The sequence below is a fragment of the Bos indicus genome, chromosome 5, assembly GCF_029378745.1.
Source record: "Bos indicus isolate NIAB-ARS_2022 breed Sahiwal x Tharparkar chromosome 5, NIAB-ARS_B.indTharparkar_mat_pri_1.0, whole genome shotgun sequence".
Lineage (NCBI taxonomy): Eukaryota > Metazoa > Chordata > Mammalia > Artiodactyla > Bovidae > Bos > Bos indicus.
The window spans coordinates 103,125,738-103,143,215 of record NC_091764.1 but is presented as its reverse complement, the minus strand read 5'-3'; the positions used below and the strand labels follow the sequence as shown (position 1 = coordinate 103,143,215).

General features: G+C 40.4%; 2 protein-coding genes across 2 annotated transcripts in view; one reads left to right on the top strand and one right to left on the bottom strand.

The window, feature by feature from the left end:
* Window positions 1-17,478, top strand: part of LOC139182962 (antigen WC1.1-like) — a gene marked incomplete in the record, with an annotated part of 771,738 nt that overhangs the window by 260,037 nt on the left and 494,223 nt on the right.
* LOC109558893 (antigen WC1.1-like) overlaps window positions 1-17,478 on the bottom strand; it is a 51,736-nt gene that overhangs the window by 6,911 nt on the left and 27,347 nt on the right. The window contains 5 exon segments of the mRNA XM_019960219.2: window positions 5,664-5,978; window positions 7,093-7,407; window positions 7,484-7,576; window positions 14,885-15,193; window positions 15,287-15,595. Of these exon segments, the coding sequence (XP_019815778.2) occupies window positions 5,664-5,978; window positions 7,093-7,407; window positions 7,484-7,576; window positions 14,885-15,193; window positions 15,287-15,595 (1,341 nt within the window).

Genomic DNA, 17,478 nt, shown 5'->3' with positions numbered 1-17,478 from the left:
ATATTAAAAATATTCAGTCCAGAAGCAGAGTCAATTTATATTCAAAATCTCATGTACACAATTTTAATGGAAAAGTATTAGATAGATTATAAACTACTCTTACCTATTATTCAGTGTGACAAGTGGGCAAGTGAAGACTACTGTTGTAAAAGGAAACTCTCTTTTCTAAATTTATTTTTAATTGGAAGAAATTGCTCCACAATGTAGTGTTGGTTATGTGTGTGTGTGTGTGTGTTAGTCGCTCAGTCTTGTCCAACTCTTTGCGACCCTATGGACTGCAGCCCACGAGACTCCTCTGTCCATAGGATTTTCCAAACAAATATGCTGGAGTGGATTGCTATTCACTTCTCCACTGGATCCTCCCTACCCAGGGATCAAACCCAGGTCTCCCACACTGCAGGCAGTTTCTTTGCTGTCTGAGCCACCAGAAAAGCCCATAGTGTTGGTTAGGAGTCTCTTAAAAAGAAAGTATACAGGAAAGACTTAGTAGAATTCTGAGAAGATATATGGACACATATACGTACACACTGAGTAAGCCAGAAATTTTTGAAATAGTTAAAAAATGCCTACTGAGAACAATTTGTATTGAGAAGATGCAGAAACAATAAACAAAAGACTGAAAATATATATAAAAGAATTGAAGCTGAGAGAAGTAGAAATTCAAAAAAACAGAAGGGTAAATAGTACCTGTCATAATCTATCAATATTTATATATTCTTTCCAGATCATCCTATCAAAACTCCTACCCATTCTATGCAGAGAACCTCTGAGAAAACGATGGCAGGACCTCTGTGAGGGGGTTGCTCATTTTCATGGTCAAAGACTTTACCACCTCTCAATTCACAGGGTTTAATTGCAGGAAAAATATCATCAATAAAAGGTCTCATAGTTTAATGCCTCTTTGGCCTTCAAATGAAAAAGACAAAGAGATAAGCAAAGAGAGGCAAGGAAGGGAGTGAGCCTCTGCTTTTGAAGTATCTGATCCCACATTCTCTCAGCTATGGGTTTCAGGCAACATCCAGCATACCATTCAAGGTGTACCTGAACGGGGCGTGTGTGTTTGTGTATGTGGAGGGGGAGGGAAGGAGAAAGAGAATCAGAGAGAGAAATGTTGAAGGAATAAGGTGCTATGGCTTAACTATTTGTCGCCTTCTCCAACATTTATTTATTTCATTCAAAATTTACTGCTGAAATCTCAGTTCCCAATGTAACAGTATTTAGTGGTGGAGCCTTCTCAAACTCTTCCAAAAACAGAAGAAAAGATCACTTCCAAATTCATTTTATGAAGCCAACATCAGTCTGATACCAAAGCCAGATAAGGACACCATGAGAAAAGAAAATTACGAGCTAATACTCTGATAAGTACAGGTGCAAAAATCGTCAACAAAATATTAGAAAACTGAATTTGACAATACACTACAAGAGTCATACACCATGATCAAGTGATATTTGTTCCAAGGATACAAGGATAGTTCAACATTCACAAATTAATCAATGTGATACACCAAATAAACAAAATGAAGGTAAAAATCATATCCTCAAAGGATGCAGAAAAAGTGTTTGACAAATTCAATATCCACTTACAGTAAAAACTCTTTTACAAAGTAGGTATAAAAGGATTGCATCTCAACATAATTAATGCCATATGAAAAGTACACAGGTAACAAAATACTTGACTATAAAAAACCAAAAGCTTTTCCTCTGAAATTAGACACAAGACAAAAATGTCTACTCTTACCACTTTTATTCAACTTAGTTTTGGTAGTCCTATCCAGATCCATCAGGCAATAAAAAGAAAATCAAGATATGCAAATCTGAAAGGAAGAGGCAAAACTCACACTATTTGCAGATTGGAAAGTGAAAGTGTTAGTCACTCAGTCATGTCTGACTCTTCACAACCCCAAGGACTGCAGTCTGCCAGGCTCCTCTGTCCATTGGGATTCTCCAGGCAAGAATACTGGAGTGGGTTGCCATTCCTTCCTCCAGGGGATCTTCCCGACCCAGGGACTGAACCCGGGTCTCTTGCATTGCAGACAGATTCTTTACCATCAGAGTCATGAAGAAAGAAACCCCCTCATGATATTATGTGTAGAAAAACTAAAGACTTCAGCAAAAATATGAGAACTAATACACTCAGTAAAGTTGTAGAAGAAAAATCTGTATACAAAAATCATATGCATTTCTTTACACTAACAACAAACTGCTATAAAAGAATCTGAGAAAACAATTCTACTTACATTTGCATGAAAATGAATAAAATATCTAGGAATAAATTTAACCAAGGAGGTGAAAGACCTGCACACTGAAAAATATAAACACATTGAAGAAAGATACTGAAGATGACTCAAATAAATGGAAAGATATTCTGTGCTCATGGATTGGAAGATCTAATATTATTAATATGGCCATACTACCCAAAGCATCTACAGATTCACTGCAATCCTTATCAAAATTCCAATGGAAATTTTCACAGATACAGAAGAAACAATCCTAAAATTTGCATGGAACCACAAAAGACGCTCAATACCAAAGCAATCTTGAGAAAGAATAATAAAGCTAGAGGTGTCGTGCTTCCTGATTTCAAACTATATTACAAAGCTGTATTAATCAAAACAGTATGTTGATGGTATAAAAATGAACACAGAGATCAATGGAACAGAACAGAGAGTCCATAAATAAACTCACATTTCTATGGTCAATTAATTTTTGACAAAGAAGCCAAGAATATACACTGGGAAAAGGACAGTTTTTTCAGTAAATGGCATTGGGAACACTGGACAGCCACATGCAAAAAATGAAACTGGACCACTGTCTTACACCATTCACAAAAATTAACTCAAAATAGATTAAAGATTTGATCACAAGTCCTGAAGCCATAAAATTTCTACAAGAAAAAACAGAAAATAAAATCCTTTACACCAGTCTTTGTGATGATTTTTTGGATCTGACACCAAAAGCAAAGGGAACAAGAGTAAAAACAAGCAGTTGTGATGACATAAGGCTACAAAGCTTCTGCCCAATTAAGGAAACCATCAACAAAGTGAAAAAGCAACGAATGGAATTGGAGAAAATATTTGCATATTATATCTCTGGTAAGGATTATTATCCAAAATAGACAAGGAACTCTTCCAACTCAGTAGCAAAAAACAAACAGTCTGATTTTTTTTAAATGGGCAGAGAACCTGAATAGACATTTTTTTAAAGAATACATACAACTTGCCAATAGGTACATGAAAACGTGCTCAACACTATTAATCATCAGAAAATACAAATCAAAACCACAATGAGATATGACCTCATATCCTCTAGAAAGGCTTTTATCAAAAAGAAGAAATAACAGGAGTTGAGGAGAATGTGAAGACATAGGAAAGCTTTTGCACACTTAGAGGGAATGTAAGTTGATGCAGCCCCTATGGAAACAGTATTGAGGTGCATCACAAATTAAAAATAGAACTGCCATATGATTTAGGAATTTCACTTTGGAGTATTTATCTGAAGGAAACAAAAACACTAACTTGAAAACCCAATGTTCATTGCAGCAACATATGTTCAGTTGCTAGGTTGTGTCTGACTCTTTGTAACCCCATGGACTGCAGCATGCCAGGCTCCTCTGTCCTTCACTAACTCCCAAAGGTTGCTCAAATTCATGTCCACTGAACTGTTGATGCTATCTAACTATCTCGTCCTCTCTGGCCCCCTTCTTCTTTTGCCTTCAATCTTTCCCAGCATCAGGCTCTTTTCCAATGAGTCAGCTCTTGTCATCAGGTGGCCTAAGTACTGGAGCTTCAGCTTCAGCATCAGTCCTTCCAATGACTATTCAGGGTTGATTTCCTTTAGGATTGATTGGTTTTATCTCCTTGCTGCACAAAGAACTCTCAATTCAATTGCGGCATTGAAGCACCACAATTCAAAAGCATCAACTCTTTTTAGCTTCTTCTATAGCCCGACTCTCATGTCCAGACTTGACTACTGGAAGAAATATAGCTTTGACCATATGGACCTTTGTCAGCAAAGCGATGTCTCTGCTTTTTAATACTCTGTCTAGTTTTGTCACAGAGGAACAAGCCTCTTTTAATCTCATGGCTGCAGTCACCATCAGCAGTGATTTGGGAGTCCAAGAAAAGAAAATCTGTCACTGTTTCCACTTTCTCCCCTTTGCCATGAAGTGCTGATGATCTTAGGTTTTAGATGTTGAGCTGTAAGCCAGCTTTTTCACTCTCCTCTTTCACCCTCAATGAGAGGCTCTTTAGTTCCTCTTTGCTTTCTGCCATTAGAGTGGTATCATCTGCATATCTGAGGTTGTTGATATTTCTCACAGCAATCTTGATTCCAGCTTGTGATTCATCCAGCCTGGCATTTCCTATGATGGTCTCTGCATATAAGTTAAATAAACAGGGTGACAATATACAGCCTTGATGAACTCTTTTCCCAGTTTGGAACCAGTCGGTTTTTTCATGTCCAGTTCCAACGGCTGCTTTTTGATCTGCATACAGGTTTCTCAGGAGGCAGGTAAGGTGCCCTGGTATTCTCATCTCTTTAAGAATTTTCCACAGTTCATTGTGATCCACATGGTCAAAGGCTTTATGTACTCAATGAGCAGATGTTTTTCTGGAATTCTCTGGCTTACTCTATGATCCAACAAATGTTGGCAGTTTGATCTCTGGTTTCTCTGCCTTTTCTAAACCCAGCTTGTACATCTCGGAAGTTCTCAGTTCACTTACTGCTCAAGCCTAGCTTGAAAGACTTTGAGCATAACCTTGCTAGCATGTGAAATGAGCACAATTGTGAGGTAGTTTGACCATTCATTGACATTGCCCTTCTTTGAGATTGAAACGAAAACTGACCTTCTCCAGTCCAGTGGCCACTGCTGAATCTTCCAAATTTGCTGACGTATTGACTGCAGCACTTTAACAGTATTACCTTTTAGTATTTTATAGCAATATATGTGAGTCAAACAATGTAAGTCTTCACTGATGAATGGATAAAGAAAATGTAGTATAGACTTATATCCACCCATAAAAAAGAAGAAAATCTTGCCAGTTTCAACAACATGGATGGACCTCAAGGGCATTATGCTAAGTGAAACAAATCAGACAGAGAAAGAAAAATACCATATAATCTCATTTATATGTGTCATATTAAAACAAAAAGCAAGTTTAGAGATGCTGAGTAGTTGGTGGCTGCCAGAGGTGGGGGATTTGGTATGGGCAAAGGTAATCAAAAGGTATAAATTTAAATTATAAAATTAATGGGTGAAGAGCTATAACATACAGCATGGTGAATACTGTATTGTCTATTTGAAGGAGGGCAAGAAAATACATCTTAAACATTCTCATCATGTAAGAAAAATTTTTAACTATATATATGGATCTATATATATGGATCCATAGATAGAGATATAACTAGACTTACTGTAGTGATCATTTATCAATACACACAAATATATAAACATTATGTTGTACACAGCAAAAAAATAATGTTGTATCAATTATATCAATTAAAAATTTTCATAAAGCAAGTTTGGAACATGTAGATTAAATTAGCTCCATCCAAACTTCATTTTATAAACTCAATTTAAACCCATCACTTAGATTTTAATATATCAAATCTCACTAACAACATCCTACAGGGTTGGGAAAGACACAGAAACAGACATAAGTCACCTGCACATGAGATGTAGGCTTCCTCCTTTGGAGAGCATGAACTGTATTTCCATGGGCCAGAAGGACACTGCCAGAGAGAGGTATCCATTTTCCGACACTGAATTAAATCTACCCACCGGGGTCTAGAACCTTCCCTGAGACCAACAGAGGTGTTGAGACTTCCACTGTCCCCACATCCAAGCTGTCTGCAGATCACGGACACAGTGATATCTTCCATGGGGCTGCGGCAGACACTGCCCCAGGTCCCGTTGTAGAAAACTTCCAGCCACCCAGCACACTGCTGGTCCTCGCTCACCATCCTGAGGGCCAGGAACTCTGAGATTGAAAGGGAGGAGACAGGACACAGTGAGAAACCCACTCAGAGCTCTGGGTTTTCCTCTCTCCCCAAACTTGTGAACACTCATCTCTGACCCAGCTGAGGAAGCAAATCCACTAGATGACCAGAGTCAAACCTGTCTCCTTTTTATCTGACTTTGTCCATCTGTGTCTGTCTTTCTAAATATTTCTACCACCATGAAGTAGTGAATATAAACTGAGGAAGACCAACCAGGACACCTGCAGGGAGAGGGAGCTGACTCCTGCTTCCTGACAAAACATCTAAAAGAGTGTATGAAAGGGGTGTGATGTGGACAATGTGGAGGCAGATAGAGTAATGGACCCACAGATGTCTACATGGAACCCGTGTCTATGTTTCCTTATTTGGCAAAAGGGACTTTACATATGTGATTACGGTATGGTCCTTTGGATGCTAAGAGTAACCTGAAATACGGCAGATTAACCACCTGAGCACAGTCTAATCACATTCTTAGACTCACTGTCCTTTAAAGTGGAATCCTTTTCCTCATTCTGGTTAGAGGGAGATGTGAATATGGATAATGGTTAGAGAGGTGGAGCATTACTGGTCTGATGATGAACATATAGGGTTATGAGTGAAGGAAGGAAGGCGGTTTCTAGAAGCTTGAAAAGACAGGAAACAGATTATTTCCCAGAGGCTCAGAAGTGATGTGGCCCTGCTGAAACTTTTATCACAATCCAGTGAGATCCCTGCTGGACATCTATGCTACAGAAGTGTAAGGAAATAAATATGTTGTTTTAAACCATTAACAATGTAGCAATTTGTTATAGAACAAGCAAAAACTAGCACAGTGGCTTTAAGACATCTCTACTATATGTACCAGAAGGGTGAGCCCTGATTTCAAGAAAAACTGTGACAAAAGACTCTGCCAGGAAACACTACTGAGAAGAAAGGACCAGAATCTCAGCTGCTGCAGGAGGCAGTGAAAGCACCTCGTCTTTACCTCTGCTGGACAGGCTTCATGGAAGGAAGCCTCCTTCTCTGGTCCTTTCAGCATCTCTCCATCAGGGCTCAGACCCCCGTCCTCCTGGGCCCCATCCCTCCCCCAAACTGTAGACAGTGTGCAGCACAGACCTGAGCAGATGACCCCGGCGTCCTCCTTGTGTCTGCAGTCGTGCCGCCCCCAGCCCCGGGAAGGGCACATCCACACCTGGGACTCATTTCCAGCACAGTTCAGGTCGTCCAGCCAGATGGGCCCTGATCCTGCCCCAAAGTGGGCAGACCCCGTGGCATTAAGGGCTTCTCCACAGCCCAGCTGCCTGCACACCACGCGGGCATCATCCAGGTCCCAGCCGTCATCACAGATGGTGCCCCAGGAGCCCTGGTCAAGGATCTCCACTCTCCCGGCACAGTGACTGCCCCCGTCCACCAAGCGGAGCTGCCTGCTGTCTGAGGAGACAGAAATGGGACAATGGGGCATTGACCTAGGGAATGAGAAGGGTCTTCTGTCCTGTGGGACACTCACCTGAGCAGTAGGGGGCACTCTCCTCTGAGGCCGCAGATCCTGCTGGTTCAGACACAAAGTGGTCGCACTGGGGCAGCACCTGGGTCTGGTTTCCTGAAGAAACAGTGATGATTAGAGGGTTGGGAGGGTTAAAGAACAGGAAAGTCAGTTAAACTAAATAATTCTAGGAGGGGAGGGAAGTTTGGGGTAAAATGGGTACATATATATGTATGGACAAGTCCCTGGCTGTTCTCCCAAAACTAAAACAACATTGTTAATTGGCTATACCCCAATACAAAGTAAAAAGTTCAAAAGAAAAAAAAATAAATAATGACCTAGGGATGGAGCTGAGATGAAAGCTGGAACATACTGGTAAAGTTACCATAATCTTCGTGTTCCCTTTCTCCATGAAGAGCCCTGGTCCTGACAATGGCATGATTCCTGTTTTAAGCCAAGCTTTGCCCTAAGAATGAGTTAAACAAGTTGTTCTATCCTTCAGTTCAGTTGAGTTCAGTCGCTCAGTCGTGTCCGACTCTTTGCGACCCCATGAATTGCAGCACACCAGGCCTTCCTGTCCTCACCAACTCCCGAGTTCACTCAAACTCACGTCCATCAAGTCTGTGATGCCATCCAGCCATCTCATCCTCTGTCGTCCCCTTCTCCTCTTGCCCCCAATCCCTCCCAGCATCAGAGTCTTCTCCAATGAGTCAACTCTTCGCAAGAGGTGGCCAAAGTACTGGAGTTTCAGCTTTAGCATCATTCCTTCTAAAGAACACCCAGGACTGATCTCCTTCAGAATGGACTTAAAGTTGAAAAGAAAAAAATAAATAATGACCTAGTGATGGAGCTGAGATGAAAGCTGGAACATACCGGCAAAGTTACATTAATCTTCGTGTTCCCTTTCTCCATGAAGAGCCCTGGTCCTGACAATGGCACGATACTTAAAACAACACCCAGGACTGATCTCCTTCAGAATGGATTGGTTGGATCTCCTTCAGAATGGATTGGTTGGATCTCCTTGCAGTCCAAGGGACTCTCAAGAGTCTTCTCCAACACCACAGTTCAAAAGCATCAATTCTTTGGTGCTCAGCTTTCTTCACAGGCCAAATCTCACACCCATACATGACTACTGGAAAAACCATAACTTTGACTAGATGAACCTTTGTTGGCAAAGTAATGTCTCTGCTTTTGAATATGCTATCTAGGTTGGTAACAACCCTCCTTCCAAGGAGTAAGTGTCTTTTAATTTCATGTCTGCAATCACCATCCTCCGTGGTTTGGAGCCCCAAAAAATAAACTGTGACACTGTCTCCACTGTTTCCACATCTATTTCCCATGAAGTGATGGGACCAGATGCCATGATCTTAGTTTTCTGAATGTTGAGCTTAATCTACCCCTAAATAGAAGAAGCAAAAAAAAGCCTTTCTGTAGGAGTTGTACAATTATTTATCTACAATGTTTGTGATTTTAAAAATACTTATATAAAAGAGATCTCATGGAAAACCAGAGCAAAAACAAACATTAAAAAATTTCCCAGGGTATTTGGCTCTTAAAGTTACCTGACAAAGAATTTATTTTATTTCATTTATTAACTTTTGAGTATAATTGCTTTACAATGCTGTGGTAGCTTCTGCTGTACAGCAAATTTAGTAAGTTACACATATACATGCGGGCTTCCCAGGTGACTCAGTGGTGAAGAACCTGCCTGCCAAACAGGAGACTGGGGTTCCATCCCAGGGTTGGGAAGAGCCTTTGGAGAAAAAAATGTAATCCACTCCAGTATTCTTGCCTGAGAAATCCTATGGACAAAGGAGCATGGCAGTCCATGAGGTCACAAAAGACTCAGACACAACTCAGTGACTAAACAACAACTCTATCTATCTATTTATCTACCTATCTATTTATATCTATCTATCTATGTGTATATATATATATATATATATATATATATATCCCCTCTTTCTTGGATTTACTTCCTATTTAGGTCACCACAGAACACTGAGTAGAGTTCCCTGTGCTATAAAAAAGTTATTATTTATCTATGTATATGTGCATGCATGCTAAGACACTTCAGTAGTGTCTGACTCTGGATTGTAGCCCATCAGGCTCCATGTCTATGGGATTCTCCAAGCAATATCTATTTTGTACTTAGTATCAATAGTGTAGGGCTTCTGAGTCTGGTGGCTCAGACAGTAAAGAATCCGCCTGCAATGCGGGAGACCTGGCTTTGATCCTTGGGTTGGAATGTCCCCTGCAGGAGGGCATGGCAACCCACAGTAGTTGTACCAATTTACATACTCATAGGTAGGAGGACTCCCTTTTCTGCACATCCTCTCCAGCATTTATTTGTGGGTTTTTTTTAATATTAGACATTCTAACTGGTGTAAAGTGTTACCTGCCTGTAGTTTTGACTTGCATCTCTCTAATAGTTAGTGATGTTGTATTTGTTAGCCATCTGTATGTCTGGAAAAAATGTCTATTTAGGTCTTTTCCCCATCTTTTCATTGGATTGTTTGGTTTGTTGATACTGAGTTGTTTGTGTATTTTGAAGATTAATCCCTTGTTAATTACTTCATTTGCAAATATTTTCTCCCATTCTGAGAGTTGTCTTTTTGTTCTGTTTATGGTTTCCTTTGCTATGCAAAACCTTTTAAGTTTAATCGGGTCCTATTTCTTTATTTTTGCTTTTATTTTCTTTACTCCAGAAGGTTGGTCAAAAAAGATCTTGTTGCAATTTATGTCAAAGAATCTTCTGCCTATGTTTTCCTCTAAGAGTTTTATAGTCTGACAGAGAATTTAAACAGCCATGATTAAAGTCCTCAAAGAATTAATTAACAAGATGTGTGTCTTGGCAGAGAAATGATAACAAAAACAAATGAAACTTCTACAGCTGAAAAAGTTAACAGCTGAAATTAAGAACTAGAGAATGAATCTATCAGCACATTAGATTAATATAAAGTAGAAATAATAAAATGTAAGATGAGAGGATAAATATTCCTCTATATAGAAAAGCTGTTTACATGGTAAGTGCCTGGTTAACAATACTGTATAACAAAGTTTCCCCCCAAACTTAGTAGTTGAAGGAATTTAGTTTTTAATTTTGCTTATGATTTCTCGGGTCAGTAATTCGGGAAAGACTCAACTTGGCAGTTCTATCTTTGGGGTTTCTCATGTGGTTGCATTTAGATGTCCTCTGGGACTGACATCTCTAAAGGTTTGACTGAACTGTGGTTGTGTAAGGAAATTCCCAGAAGTACTTTTGTTGTTGTTAGGAGGGAAGGATAAAGGAGCATCATGTCTGAACCTAATCCAGAAAGATTTTACATACTCAGGGAAAAACAGGGCAGGAGGGGAACAAATAAGGAGAGAAAGGGAAAGCAAGAGCAAGAGAGAGAGAGAAAAGAAAGAAAGAAGGATTAAAGCAAAATGCTAATCTAACATTTGGGAAATCCAGGTAAAGTTCATAGACAATTCATTCCTAGAAAACCTTCACTAAAGGAAATACTAATAACATCAAACCCATAAAGTGCCTAGGAGAAAACCTAGTTAAAGATGTGCAAAACATCTGAGAGAAATTCAAGACCTAACTGAATGAAAGGATATATTTTGTCAGTGAATTGGGAAACTCAGTGTTGTCAAAGTCAGTCATTCTCAAATTTACATACAGATTAAATCTAACCTCAATCAAATTCCCTTGTGCTTTTGTTTGTCTGAAACATGACAAGCTGATTCAAAATGTATGTTGCTGTTGTTCAGTCACTTAGTTGTCTGACTCTTTGTGACCCCAAGGACTGCAGCACACCAGGCTTCCCTGTCCATCACCAACTCCTGAAGCTTGCTCAAACTCATGTCTTTTGAGTCAGTGATGCCATCCAACCATCTCATCCTCTGTCATCCCCTTCTCCTCCTGCCTTCAGTCTTTCCTAGTATCAGGGTCTTTTCTAGTGAGTCAGCTCTTTGCATCAGGTGGCCAAAGTATTGGAGCTTCAGCTCGAAAATGTATACAAAATACAAAAACCAAGACTGACCAAAGCAGTTGGCAAGAAAAGCAACAACATAACTTCTTTAAATTAAAGTTACCCAGACTTACTATGTGTGCTTAGTCAATCAGTCATGTCCAACTCTTTGTGACCCAATAGACTATAGACCACCAGGCTCCTCTGGCCACGGGGATTCTCCAGGCAAGAATACTGGAGTGGGTTGTCATGCCCTTCTCCAGGAGATCTTCCCAACCCAGGGATCAAGCCCAGGTCTCCCGCCTTGCAGGAAGATTCTTTACTCTCTGAGACACCAGGGAAGGTTCAAGACTTACTATAAAATTACAATAATTAAGAAAATGTGGAGCTTGGACGCGTTTGCAGTCCGTACGCCTGCGCGAGCTGCGGGAAGCTAACTGAAACCTGCGGTGGTGCTATAGCCGCGCCGCGGGACTCGGTGCGGCCGACGGATAAAATTTAAAAAAAAAAAAAGAAAGAAAATGTGGTACAGGTGCAAGGAGAGACAAAGGATACAGTGGAACAGAATAGAGAGTATAAAAACTGTATTCAGACATATGTGCCCTTTCGCTTATCACAAAGGTGGCACTGCAGTGGGGAATAGTCTTTTCAGAAAAAGATTTTGAGTCAACTGGATACCCACATGAAAACAGGATATTTGACCCTTATCCTACACAGATGTCAATCCTAGAAGCAATGTACAATTATATGCAAAAAAAAAAAAAAAGTAATTACACTTCTGTGAGATACTCTCAGAGAACATTTTTGTAATTTTGGAGTAGACAAAGTTCATTTAAAAAGAATATAAGGAGTTCTAGGGACTGGATCAATGGACTAGCTCAAAACTGAGACAGAAGTACACCAAGGCTGTATATTGTCACTCTGCTTATTTAATTTATATGCAGAGTACATCATGCAAAATGCTGGGCTGGATGAAGCACAAACTGGAGTCAAGATTTCTGGGAGAAATATCAATAACCTCAGATACGCAGATGACACCACCTTTATGGCAGAAAGTGAGCAGAAATTAAAGAGCCTCTTTTTTAATTTATTTTTAAATTTTTTTTATTATTGTTATTTTTTTTTTTACTTTACAATATTGTATTGATTTTGCCATACATCATGAAACTGAAAGAGGAGAGTGAAAATGTTGGTTTAAAACTCAACATTCAAAAAACTAATATCATGACATCTGGTCCCATCATTTTATGGCAAAAAGATGGGGAAACAGGGACAGACTTTATTTTCTTGGGCTCCAAAATCACTGCAGATTATGTCTACAGCCATGAAATTAAAAGACGCTTGCTGCTTGGAAGAAAAGCTATGACCAACCTAGTCAACATATTAAAAAGCAGAGACATTACTCACAAAGGCCCATCTAGTCAAAGCTATGATTTTTCCAGTAATCATGTATGGATGTGAGAGTTGGACCATAAAGAAAGCTGAATGCTGAATAATTGATGCTTTTGAACTGTGGTGTTGGAGAAGACTCTTGACAGTCCCTTGGATGGCAAGGAGGTCCAATCAGTCTATCCTAAAGGAAATCAGTCCTGAATATTCATTGGAAAAACTGATGCTGAAGCTGAAGCTCCAATACTTTGGCCACATGATGGGAAGAACTGACTCATTGGAAAAGACCCTGAAGCTGAGAAAGATTGAAGGCAGGAGGAGAAGGGGACGACAGAGAATCAGATGACTGGATGGTTTCACCGACTCAATGGATATGAGCTTGAGCAAGCTCCAGGAGATGGTGAAGGACAGAAAAGCTCGGCATGCTGTAGTCCATGGGGTTGCAGAGTCAGACATGACAGTGATTGAACCGAACTGACTGACTGAAAAGGCACTGCATGTACAGAAAAAAAAGTTGGTAAGTCAAACCAAAGATGAGTAACTTGGCTCATTGAAGTACAGCATACCATTAAGAAAATAAAAATATAAGACCAAGAATTAAACACACAAAAGTCATAATAAATACTTTTGTCAAAAGTCATCATCATGGTAATTTGCACTATTGTATTTGTAATAGTCAAGAACTGGAAATAAACTCAAATCTCTGCCATTAGTTGAATGGTTCAATGCATGGTCATGTGATCTTTCAAAGGAATACTCTATAATAATAAAAGTGAATGAAATGTTGCCATAAACAGCATTATGAGTGAATCTCAAACACAGTTTGGAGTCAAAGAAATTAGACACAAAAGAAAACATACTGTATGATTTTACATAAAGTTCAAAAACTGAGAAAATATTCTATGGCAGTACAAGTCTTAGGTAAGCAGTCTTCCCTGGAGTGGAGGACACAGCTATTGGGAGGCGATAGTGATTCTGTGGTGCTGTGAATGTTCTCTTTGTAGATCTGGGTCGGAGAACATGATCTAGGTATACACTTATTGTTTGTACTTTGTTCTCTATTTTTATCCTTAAATAATAATGTTTCATAAAAAATATTCGTCTAGGCGTCTCTTTCCCTGACATAGCACTTATTAGCATTTCTTAGCACCTCTTTCCCCTGAAAAAAATGAGTGAACAATGAGAATGCTATGGAGCAGGACCTTACAGAGCCTTCTCAGGACAGACCACCCTCATGTCCTCCACCTGCCTCTGTTTGTAAAAAAACCTAGCTAAAGAATAAATTTGATCACAGAAATGAAAAAAAATCAGAAACAAAGGAAAACAGTCAAATAGTACAAAATAATAATAGTTTAACCCTAAACAAAGTCAAGGACCTTTAGTTCCTTCTCAGGGGCTATAGATAACATTCTAAGCCATATCTTTTGAGCTATTTTGCAGATACTGAAATCCCAAACAGGTGGTAGCAATAAATAACTGGCTCCCCACTAGTCTGATGACCAGACTAGTGGGGAGCCAGTTCCTTCTCCAGGGGATCTTTCCAACCCAGGGATCAAACCCTAGACTCTTGCATTGCAAGCAGGTTCTTTACCATCTGAGCCAACAAGGAAGTTCATAATCTTCATCTTACACAATTCCAAGATCAGCCTCAAGGAAATGGGAATAAACCAACACTAGAACTGATGATTAACTGTAATTCAAACAATAAAGGTGACACTGACCAGACCTATTTCAAGATGATTGTCAGAGCTAGCTGTGCTACTCTGCAGGTAACCTGTCCCCTACTTCCACCTGTGCACTCCTGATTAGCAAGGAGGAGCTGGTTCTTTGGTACACTAGTCCTCTGTCTCCCCAGAACAGCTGGTTTCCTCAATAAAGCTGTCTTTAATTTTGCCCCACACTTGTCTCTCACTGTTGGATTCTTGAGTAATGAGCAGCTGAAACTCGAGTTCAGTAACAAGATTAAACATTTCACTACAGAATATCTTTCTTTTTAAGCCTGTTTTCCCTTACTCTCTGCTCTGGGGAAATTTCACTCCAGGAGCATCCTAAGTATAGCAGACCTTCCCTCTCTTACCTGAGCACATCACAGAGGCTGTGTTGCCATGGGAACAGTCAGGAACACCCAGGGTAGTCACAGGGCATTTCCACAGGAAGGACTCAGTCCCTGAGCAGTGAAATCGGGCTTTCCAGAGTTGATCACTTCCTTCTGCTCTGTTTGGGGTGGAGATGGCGACTCCACAGCCGAGCTGACGACAGACAACATTGGCATTGGCCAGACTCCAGTGGGAGGCACAGAGCGCTCTCCATTGTCCAAAAATGTTCATCTCCACCTGCCCCTCACACTGAGAGGAGCCGTTTGTCATGAGCCGGACATCTGTGTACACTGATAGAAACAGACAGGATTTCAGAAAAATCGTATTTCTTTTTTAGCTTGAAGTGAGGGTACACAGAGGCTAAATCCTGACGTGCATCTCACCTGAACAGACAACCTGAACAGCTCCACTGTGGTGACAAGTGCCCCCTGGACAGGGCACTCTGGGGCAGACCCGGAGCTCAGGCTCCTCTCCCTCACACCTGAACTCTTCAGCCCAGACCCGGGCATTGGACTCTCTGAAGGGCACATGTCCCAGGACAGACACAGCCTTGCCACACCCCAGCTCTGCACAGATGACCTGAGCAGTGGGGAGTGTGAAGTTCCCATCAGACACTGGGATCCAGGCTTCTCCAGAATGCACTTCTACTCGCCCTGAGCAGGGTCCATCCCCTCCAGCCAGACGCAAAAATCCTAAGAGAAACAAAGAACAAACCCAGTGACTGTTCATGAAACTGGCTTGACAATTGGAAACAACACCTCACAGGCAATGGTGGGAAAACATTTTCCAGCAGTGGTATAAAAGGGGATAAGAAGAGAAAATTTGACTGTTATTGTCAAATTGCATTTCCATGAGCGAGTTTCTGAAGAGATAACCAAAAGGATTGCAGGGTCAGTTTGGAATGGCTGAATCCCGAGAATATATAGTGGTTAGGAATGTTAATTCTTATCTGGGGGCCTAGAAACTACAAAGGCCCAAAGAAACTGCACAGCAGTAGACATTCAAACGTGAGTGCATAGCTGAACTAACTGAGAGTGAAAGAGGATCATGGGATTCGAGAGGTCAGAGGCCTAAGAGTCAGAGAAGTTTAGAATGTCATCCTGAAATTTCTGGGGCTAGAATTTTGGGCACGTTTCTCTGAGCCAATATTCAAGTCACTGGGGATGGGAACATCATGTGGGCTGGATCTGAGTGCAGGCATTAGGTCACAATTAGGTAACCTAATTGTGAAAGAAGTTGTTCACAGATAAGTTTGGAAATGATGAAAGCTCAGAGAGTCATAGGAGAGGAAGGGAATGATGCTAGCCATCTTTCTTAAAAACCTAGGATTTATGAACACACCTGAGAGAAAGTGAAGTCTCAGTGGGATTATGCAAGACAACTGGGTTAGTTGATTACTTCATCCTAGACATGAATTCTTAGCAAATGTGAAGGAGTGATGAGAGTTTAATGTATTCTAACCCTATCTATATGCCTACTGCATATTCCTTTCCTATTTGGATTTCTGAGATAAGAAGCCAGCAAGCTACGAAAAAGGAGAGTGAGAGGAAGATAGCAGAGAGCAAGCAAGCCATATATATTTTAGAGATTTCTAAATTGCAAAAGCCTCAGTAGTGACGAAACATAGATTTGGAAACCAAATACTTGTTCAACAAGATTTTAACACCTTTTATCCCCTGGGCTGCTCCCATTTGCCACCTAACACTCCTACCCTTTCCCAATTCCCCCAATGCAGAAAAGAAGAAATGATCTTAAGAGCTACAAATAGATGGAAAGGATACTCCAAAAGGGAAGAACTTCTGTAGGGAGTGAGGTGGGGTGAGTGGTAGGTTAAATGGGGAGTGGATGGAGTATGAGAGAGAGACCAAAGAAAAGACTCATGATCATGATTTCATGCTTCAGGGACCATATTTGGACAGAGAAAAGGTAATCCAATGGGGAAAAAAAAACCTGAAAATCATAAAGAACAATTTTTAAAATAATTTGCCTGGTTTCTGAGTGTGCTCATGGTTATGTAGGTAATGGTGGAATTTGTCCTGGTAAAGGACTCTGATTGCATAAGTATGTGAACTTTGAAGTCTCAAAAAGAATGATGTAACAGAATAAAAATCTACTATAGAGAGCAGGAGAGGACAGAAAAGACACCACAGAAATTAAAGAATTGAAGGATTAGCTTGACCACTGATATAAGAATGAATGATGAGGGAGAGGATGATCTGCTTGCCTTTTATTATTTATCCACTTCCATCTCCCCAGAGAGGCCCAGGTTAGGACCCCTAGCCTCCTCTGGCTGGGAGTTTGGTCACAGGCTACACATTCTAATTAAAGCATTTTTATTTAACTGGTTGTTTTTGTTGCTCAGTCACTCAGTCGTGTCTGACTCTTTGTGACCCCATGGACTGCAGCACTCCAGGCTTCCCTGTCTTCACTATCTCCCTGAGTTTACTCAAATTCATGTCCATTGAGTCAGTGATGCCATCCAACCATCTAATCCTCTGTTGTCCCCTTCTTCTCCGGTCTTCAATCTTTCCCAGCCTCAGGGTCTTTTCCAATGAGTCATTTCTTCTTATCATGT